Raw genomic sequence first — 9199 nt, forward strand, 5'->3', positions numbered from 1 at the left:
GGAGGAGGTTACAGAGATAGGGAGGGGTGTAGGGGGCTGGAGGAGGTTACAGAGATAGGGAGGGGGTGTAGGGGGCTGGAGGAGGTTACAGAGATAGGGAGGGGTGTAGGGGGCTGGAGGAGGTTACAGAGATAGGGGGAGGGTGTCGGGGGCCGGAGGAGGTTACTGAGATAGGGAGGGGGTTTGGGGGTCTGGAGGATGTTACAGAGATAGGGAGGGGGTGTAGGGGCTGGAGGGGGTGTAGGGGGCTGGAGGAGGTTACAGAGATAGGGAGGGGGTGTAGGGGCTGGAGGAGGTTACAGAGATAGGGAGGGGTGTAGGGGGCTGGAGGGGGTTACAGAGATAGGGAGGGGGTGTAGGGGGCTGGAGGAGGTTACAGAGATAGGGAGGGGGTGTAGGAGCTGGAGGAGGTTACAGAGATAGGGAGGGGGTGTAGGGGGCTGGAGGAGGTTACAGAGATAGGGAGGGGTGTAGGGGCTGGAGGAGGTTACAGAGATAGGGAGGGGGTGTAGGGGGCTGGAGGAGGTTACAGAGATAGGGAGGGGGTGTAGGGGGCTGGAGGAGGTTACAGAGATAGGGAGGGGTGTAGGGGGCTGGAGGAGGTTACAGAGATAGGGGGAGGGTGTCGGGGGCCGGAGGAGGTTACTGAGATAGGGAGGGGGTTTGGGGGTCTGGAGGATGTTACAGAGATAGGGAGGGGGTGTAGGGGGCTGGAGGGGGTGTAGGGGGCTGGAGGAGGTTACAGAGATAGGGAGGGGGTGTAGGGAGCTGGAGGAGTTTACAGAGATAGTGAGGGGGTGTAGGGGGCTGGAGGAGGTTACAGAGATAGGGAGGATGTTTGGGGGTCTGGAGGATGTTACAGAGATAGGGAGGGGGTGTAGGGGGCTGGAGGAGGTTATAGAGATAGGGAGGGGGTGTCGGGACAGGAGGAGGTTACAGAGATCGGGAGGGGGCGTAGGGGGCTGGAGGAGGTTACAGAGATAGGGAGGGGGTGTAGGGGGGCTGGAGGGGGCTACAGAGATAGGGAGGGGGTGTAGGGGGCTGGAGGAGGTTACAGAGATAGGGTGGGGGTGTAGGGGACTGGAGGGGGTTACAGAGATAGGGAGGGGGTGTAGGGGGGCTGGAGGGGGTTACAGAGATAGGGAGGGGGTGTAGGGGACTGGAGGGGGTTACAGAGATAGGGAGGGGGTGTAGGGGGCTGGAGGAGGTTACAGAAATAGGGAGGGGGGTGTAGGAGGTTACAGACATAGGGAGGGGGTGTAGGGGACTGGAGGGGGTTACAGAGATAGGGAGGTGGTGTAGGGGGCTGGAGGAGGTTACAGAGATAGGGAGGGGTGTAGGGGGCTGGAGGAGGTTACAGAAATAGGGAGGGGGGTGTAGGAGGTTACAGAGTTAGGGAGGGGGTGTAGGGGGCTGGAGGGGGTTACAGAGATAGGGAGGGGGTGTAGGGGGCTGGAGGAGGTTACAGAGATAGGGAGGGGGTGTAGGGGGCTGGAGGAGGTTACAGAGATAGGGAGGGGTGTTGGGGCTGGAGGAGGTTACAGAGATAGGGAGGAGGTGTAGGGGGCTGGAGGAGGTTACAGAGATAGGGTGGGGGTGTAGGGGGCTGGAGGAGGTTACAGAGATGGGAGGGGGTGTAGGGGACTGGAGGGGGTGTAGGGGACTGGAGGGGGTTACAGAGATAGGGAGGGGGTGTAGGGGGGCTGGAGGGGGTTACAGAGATAGGGAGGGGGTGTAGGGGCTGGAGGAGGTTACAGAGATAGGGAGGGGTGTAGGGGGCTGGAGGAGGTTACAGAGATAGGGAGGGGGTGTAGGGGGCTGGAGGAGGTTACAGAGATAGGGAGGGGGTGTAGGGGGCTGGAGGAGGTTACAGAGATAGGGAGGGGGTGTAGAGGCTGGAGGGGGTTACAGAGATAGGGTGGGGGTGTAGGGGGGCTGGAGGAGGTTACAGAGATAGGGAGGGGGGTGTAGGAGGTTACAGAGATAGGGAGGGGGTGTAGGGGCTGGAGGAGGTTACAGAGATAGGGAGGGGGTGTAGGGGGCTGGAGGAGGTTACAGAGATAGGGAGGGGTGTAGGGGCTGGAGGAGGTTACAGAGATAGGGAGGGGGTGTAGGGGGCCTGGAGGAGGTTACAGAGATGGGAGGGGGTGTAGGGGCTGGAGGAGGTTACAGAGATAGGGTGGGGGTGTAGGGGGCTGGAGGAGGTTACAGAGATAGGGAGGGGGTGTAGGGGCTGGAGGAGGTTACAGAGATAGGGTGGGGGTGTAGGGGGCTGGAGGGGGTGTAGGGGACTGGAGGGGGTGTAGGGGACTGGAGGGGGTGTAGGGGACTGGAGGGGGTGTAGGGGACTGGAGGGGGTTACAGAGATAGGGAGGGGGTGTAGGGGGGCTGGAGGGGGTTACAGAGATAGGGAGGGGGTGTAGGGGCTGGAGGAGGTTACAGAGATAGGGAGGGGTGTAGGGGGCTGGAGGAGGTTACAGAGATAGGGAGGGGGTGTAGGGGGCTGGAGGGGGTTACAGAGATAGGGAGGGAGTGTAGGGGCTGGAGGAGGTTACAGAGATAGGGAGGGGGTGTAGGGGGCTGGAGGAGGTTGCAGAGATAGTGAGGGGGCTGGAGGGGGTTACAGAGATAGGGAGGGGTGTAGGGGTCTGGAGGAGGTTACAGAGATAGGGTGGGGGTGTAGGGGACTGGAGGGGGTTACAGAGATAGGGAGGGGGTGTAGGGGGGCTGGAGGGGTTTACAGAGATAGGGAGGGCTGTAGGGGCTGGAGGAGGTTACAGAGATAGGGAGGGGGTGTAGGGGGCTGGAGGAGGTTACAGAGATAGGGAGGGGGTGTAGGGGCTGGAGGGGGTTACAGAGATAGGGAGGGGGTGTAGGGGGGCTGGAGGGGTTTACAGAGATAGGGAGGGCTGTAGGGGCTGGAGGAGGTTACAGAGATAGGGAGGGGGTGTAGGGGGCTGGAGGAGGTTACAGAGATAGGGAGGGGGTGTAGGGGCTGGAGGGGGTTACAGAGATAGGGAGGGGGTGTAGGGGGCTGGAGGAGGTTACAGAGATAGGGAGGGGGTGTAGGGGACTGGAGGGGGTTACAGAGATAGGGAGGGGGTGTAGGGGACTGGAGGGGGTTACAGAGATAGTGAGGGGTGTAGGGGGCTGGAGGGGGTTACAGAGATAGGGACGGGATGTAGGGGCTGGAGGGGGTTACAGAAATAGGGAGGGGGTGTAGGGGACTGGAGGAGGTTACAGAGATAGGGAGGGGGTGTAGGGGACTGGAGGAGGTTACAGAGATAGGGAGGGGGTGTAGGGGCGGGAGGGGGTTACAGAGATAGGGAGAGGGTGTCGGGGCTGGTGGAGGTTACAGAGATAGGGAGGGGGTGTAGGGGGCTGGAGGGGGTTACAGAGATAGGGAGGGGGTGTAGGGGGGCTGGAGGGGGTTACAGAGATAGGGACGGGATGTAGGGGCTGGAGGGGGTTACAGAAATAGGGAGGGGGTGTAGGGGACTGGAGGAGGTTACAGAGATAGGGAGGGGGTGTAGGGGACTGGAGGAGGTTACAGAGATAGGGAGGGGGTGTAGGGGCGGGAGGGGGTTACAGAGATAGGGAGAGGGTGTCGGGGCTGGTGGAGGTTACAGAGATAGGGAGGGGGTGTAGGGGGCTGGAGGGGGTTACAGAGATAGGGAGGGGGTGTAGGGGGGCTGGAGGGGGTTACAGAGATAGGGAGGGGGTGTAGGCGATGTGTGGGCGAGTGTTTTCCATGTCACAGAGCGAGGGTCAAGGGTTGAAGGGAGGGGGGCTTGGCGACGGGGTGGAGTGAAGGTTCAAACTCACCGTCTCGATCTCGAGGGCCTCTGCTTTGAGCTTGGCCTGCAGAACCGCTGCCTCTCCCTCGATCTTGGCTGCCTCGGTTTTGGACTGCGCTTCTGCTCTGGCTGCTCCTGTGCTTTCCACAGCCATGCTGCGGGGAGGGAGGGAGGGAGATGGTGTGTTAACACTAAGGGCAGAAACCACCCCCTTGTTCACCAGCCGCCTTGCATGGCGCCTCCATCCAGCACCTCCGTGAGCTCCAGTATTCGGGGGTGAAGAGGTCAGAAGTGTCCGGTTATGTCAAAATCGGGGGATGGCTGGGGCACTGGTCTGACCAGGAGTGAGTTCAGCGATCGTCTGATCACAGAAACTGGAAGCGGGAGGAGGCCATTCGGCCCTTCCAGCCTGCTAAGAACATAAGAAATAGGAGCAGGAGTAGGCCATCTAGCCCCTCGAGCCTGCCCCGCCATTCAATAAGATCATGGCTGATCTGACGTGGATCAGTACCACTTACCCGCCTGATCCCCATAACCCTTAATTCCCTTCCCGATCAGGAATCCATCCATCCGCGCTTTAAACATATTCAGCGAGGTAGCCTCCACCACCTCAGTGGGCAGAGAATTCCAGAGATTCACCACCCTCTGGGAGAAGAAGTTCCTCCTCAACTCTGTCTTAAACCGACCCCCCTTTATTTTGAGGCTGTGTCCTCTAGTTTTAACTTCCTTACTAAGTGGAAAGAATCTCTCCGCCTCCACCCTATCCAGCCCCCCGCATTATCTTATAAGTCTCCATAAGATCCCCCCTCATCCTTCTAAACTCCAACGAGTACAAACCCAATCTCCTCAGCCTCTCCTCATAATCCAAACCCCTCATCTCCGGTATCAACCTGGTGAACCTTCTCTGCACTCCCTCCAATGCCAATATATCCTTCCTCATATAAGGGGACCAATACTGCACACACAGTATTCCAGCTGCGGCCTCACCAATGCCCTGTACAGGTGCATCAAGACATCCCTGCTTTTATATTCTATCCCCCTCGCGATATAGGCCAACATCCCATTTGCCTTCTTGATCACTCCATCATTCATTATGAATTCTCGGCTGAGCATCAAATATCCTGATCCCCCCCCCATATCCCTTCAGCCCCAAGAGCTGTATCTAATTTCTTCCTGAAATCACACAACCTCGACTACTTTCTGTGGCAGTGAATTCCACACATTCACCACCCTCTGGGTGAAGAAATTTCTCCTCACCTCAGTCCTAAAAGGTTTACCCCTAATCCTCAAACTATGACCCCTAGTTCTGGACTCCCCCCACCATCGGGAACATTCTTTCTGAATCCACCCTGTCGAACCCTGTTAGAATTTTATAAGTTTCTATCAGATCCCCTCTCACTCTTCCAAACTCCAGTGAATATAATCCTAACTAACTTAGTCTCTCCTCATATAGAACATAGAAAAGCTACAGCACAAGTTGCGCCGAACACTTCCCTTACCTTGTAGGCTCATCTCTAACCCTCTATCTTACGAACCTCCATGAACCTATCCAAAAGTCTCTTAAAAGGCTCAATCGAATCCGCTTCCACTACCGGCAGCCGATTCCACGCACCCACCACCCTCTGAGTGAAAAACTTACCCCTAACATCTCCTCTGTACCGACTCCCCAGCATCCTAAACCTGTGGCCTCTCGTGACAACCATTTCAGCCCTGGGTAAAAGCCTCTGAGAATCCACCCTACCAATACCTCTCAACATCTTATACACCTCTATATGACAGACCTGCCATCCCAGGAATCAGCCTGGTAAACCTTCGCTGCGCTCCCTCTATAGCAAGGACATCCTTCCTCAGATAAGGACACCAAAACTGCCCACAATACTCCAGGTGTGGCCTCACCAACGCCCTATACAATCGCAGCAAAACCTCCCTATCCCGATACTCCAATCCTCTCGCTATGAAGGCCAACACACCATTTCCCTTCTGGACTGCCTGCTGTACCTGCACGCTTACTCTCAGCGACTGATGCACCAGGACTCCAAGGTCTCACTGAGTATCCACCCTCTCTCAATTTACACCCATCCTGGATCAGTTGGGCCAATGGGCTGACGAATGGCAGATGGAGTTTAATTTAGACAAATGCGAGGTGATGCATTTTGGTGGATCGAACCAGGGCAGGACTTACTCAGTTAATGGTCGGGCGTTGGGGAGAGTTACAGAACAAAGAGATCTCGGGGTACAGGTTCATAGCTCCTTGAAAGTGGAGTCACAGGTGGACAGAGTGGTGAAGAAGGCATTCGGCATGCTTGGTTTCATCGGTCAGAACATTGAATACAGGAGTCGGGACGTCTTGTTGAAGTTGTACAAGACCACACTTGGAATACCGCGTACAGTTCTGATCACCCTATTATAGAAAGGATATTATCAAACTAGAAAGAGTGCAGAAAAGATTTACTAGGATGCTACCGGGACTTGATAGATTGAGTTATAAGGAGAGGCTGGATAGACTGGGACTTTTTTCTCTGGAGCGTAGGAGGCTGAGGGGTGATCTTATAGAGGTCTATAAAATAATGAGGGGCATAGATCAGCTAGATAGTCAATATCTTTTCCCAAAGGTAGGGGAGTCTAAAACTAGAGGGCAGAGGTTTAAGGTGAGAGGGGAGAGATACAAAAGTGTCCAGAGGGGCAATTTTTTCACACAGAGGGTGGTGAGTGTCTGGAACGAGAGGCAGTAGTAGAGGAGGGTACAATTTTGTCTTTTAAAAAGCGTTTAGACAGTTACATGGGTACGAAGGGTATAGAGGGATATGGGCCAAATGTGGGCAATTGGGATTAGTTTAGGGGTTTAAAAAAAGGGGCAGCATGGACAAGTTGGGCCGAAGGGCCTGTTTCCATGCTGTAAACCTCTACGCTCTCAGCCTCACCAACACCCTGTACAATTGCAGCAAAACATCCCTATCCCTAAACTCCAATCCTCTCGCTATGAAGACCAACATACCATTAGCCTTCTTTACTGCCTGCTGTACCTGCACGCTTACTCTCAGCGACTGATGCACCAGGACTCCAAGGTCTCGCTGAGCATCCACCCTCTCTCGATTTACACCCATTCCAGTAAGAATCTATCTTCCTATGATTGCAACCAAAGTGGATAACCTCACATTTATCCACATTATACTGCATCGACCATGCAGATGCATTGAGCATGGCCAATCCACCTAACCTGCACATTTTTGGACACTAAGAGACAATTTAGCATGGCCAATCCCCCTAACCTGCACATCTTTGGACACTAAGGGACAATTTAGCATGGCCAATCCACCTAACCTGCACATCTTTGGACACTAAGGGGCAATTTAGCATGGCCAATCCACCTAACCTGCACATTTTTGGACACCAAGAGACAATTTAGCATGGCCAATCCCCCTAACCTGCACATCTTTGGACACTAAGGGACAACTTAGCACGGCCAATCCAACTAACATACACATCTTTGGACACTAAGGGACAACTTAGCATGGCCAATCCCCCTAACCTGCACATCTTTGGACATTAAGGGAAAATTTAACATGGCCAATCCCCCTAACCTGCACATCTTTGGACATTAAGGGACAATTTAGCACGGCCAATCCACCTAACCTACACATCTTTGGACACTAAGGGGCAATTTAACATGGGCAATCCACCTAACCCGCACATCTATCAGGGGATCACTGGGCGAGGAGTTAGGCGGGAAGGGGTCAAGGGTCAAAGGCCTACCTGAGGGCTTCCAGTTCCAGCAACTCCTTCCTCGCTCGCTCCGCCTCAGCCTGGTCCGTGATTCGCTGCCTCTCCAGACGCCCTTTGGCCTCTTGCTCCAAGCGTTCCGCCTCGTGCCTGGAGGGGGGGGGGGAAGAGTAGGGTCAGAGGTCATGGCGGAGTCGGGATGGGAGGGGGTCCCCAACCCCGTGAGACCCACCGCCCCCCCCCTCCCCCGCTCCTCCCCGTTACCTGGCCGCTGCCTCCTGGGAGTTGGTGGTGATCTCAATGGCCAATTGGACGCTCTTCTGCAGGGCGTCCCGCGTCCGCTGGTCCACCGGCTCCACCGATTGGATATCCACGCTGGTGATGCACAGGTTGTTCTGGGTGAACCGGAAGGAGTCTCTGACCTTCATGTTGGGATCAAACCCAAAAACCGCCGAGCGGATAATCCGGGCGGAATTCTGCCGTCGGAGAGAAGGAGAGAGGTGAACATCGGATAGAACTCCAGCCCCTACACCCCTCCCTATCTCTGTAACTTCCTCCAGCCCCGACACCCCTCCCTATCTCTGTAACCTCCTCCAGCCCCCTACACCCCCTCCCTATCTCTGTAACCCCCTCCAGCCCCCCACACCCCCTCCCTATCTCTGTAACCCCCTCCAGTCCCCTACACCCCCTCCCTATCTCTGTAACCCCCTCCAGCCCCTACACCCCCTCCCTATCTCTGTAACCTCCTCCAGCCCCCTACACCCCCTCCCTATCTCTGTAACCCTCTCCAGCCCCCTACACCCCCTCCCTATCTCTGTAACCCCCTCCAGCCCCCTACACCCCCTCCCGATCTCTGTAACCTCCTCCAGCCCCCTACACCCCCTCCCTATCTCTGTAACCTCCTCCAGCCCCCTACACCCCCTCCCTATCTCTGTAACCCCCTCCAGCCCCCCACACCCCCTCCCTATCTCTGTAACCTCCTCCAGCCCCCTACACCCCCTCCCTATCTCTGTAACCCCCTCCAGCCCCCTACACCCCCTCCCTATCTCTGTAACCTCCTCCAGCCCCCTCCCTATCTCTGTAACCTCCTCCAGCCCCCTACACCCCTCCCTATCTCTGTAACCCCCTCCAGCCCCCCACACCCCCTCCCTATCTCTGTAACCTCCTCCAGCCCCCTACACCCCCTCCCTATCTCTGTAACCCCCTCCAGCCCCCTACACCCCCTCCCTATCTCTGTAACCCCCTCCAGCCCCCTACACCCCCTCCCTATCTCTGTAACCTCCTCCAGCCCCCTACACCCCCTCCCTATCTCTGTAACCTCCTCCAGCCCCGACACCCCTCCCTATCTCTGTAACCCCCTCCAGCCCCCTACAGCCCCTCCCGATCTCTGTAACCTTCTCCAGCCCCTACATGCCTCCCGATCTCTGTAACCTCCTCCAGCCCCCTACACCCCCTCCCTATCTCTGTAACCTTCTCCAGCCCCGTACATCCCCTCCCTTTCTCTGTAACTTCCTCCAGCCCCTACACCCCTCCCTATCTCTGTAACCTCCTCTAGCCCCCTACACCCCTCCCTATCTCTGTAACCCCCTCCAGCCCCCTACACCCCCTCCCGATCTCTGTAACCTTCTCCAGCCCCTACACCCCTCCCGATCTCTGTAACCTTCTCCAGCCCCCTACACCTC

At 56.5% G+C, this 9199-nt stretch overlaps 1 protein-coding gene across 1 annotated transcript; it reads right to left on the reverse strand.

Annotated features, from left to right (window-relative positions):
• Positions 1-3740: 3740 nt before the first annotated feature.
• mvp (major vault protein) lies at positions 3741-8075 on the reverse strand. Its single transcript, XM_078208939.1, has 3 exons — positions 7782-8075; positions 7551-7667; positions 3741-3952 (listed from the first exon to the last, which is right to left on the reverse strand). Exons 1-3 carry the CDS (start codon positions 7943-7945, stop codon positions 3769-3771), a joined length of 465 nt encoding a protein of 154 aa, XP_078065065.1. The 5' UTR covers positions 7946-8075; the 3' UTR covers positions 3741-3768.
• Positions 8076-9199: the final 1124 nt, after the last annotated feature.

The sequence above is a fragment of the Mustelus asterias genome, unplaced genomic scaffold, assembly GCF_964213995.1.
Source record: "Mustelus asterias unplaced genomic scaffold, sMusAst1.hap1.1 HAP1_SCAFFOLD_4846, whole genome shotgun sequence".
NCBI classification, from domain to species: Eukaryota; Metazoa; Chordata; class Chondrichthyes; order Carcharhiniformes; family Triakidae; genus Mustelus; species Mustelus asterias.

Bases quoted from the DNA above. Each gene is read 5' to 3' on its own strand.
- mvp (XM_078208939.1), bottom strand. From the start codon at position 7,945: ATGAAGGTCAGAGACTCCTTCCGGTTCACCCAGAACAACCTGTGCATC. The intron at 7,668-7,781 runs GTAACGGGGAGG...CCCCCCCTCCAG, and splicing joins TCCCAGGAGGCAGCGGCCAG to GCACGAGGCGGAACGCTTGG. The intron at 3,953-7,550 runs GTAGGCCTTTGA...CCCTCCCCGCAG, and splicing joins CTGGAACTGGAAGCCCTCAG to CATGGCTGTGGAAAGCACAG.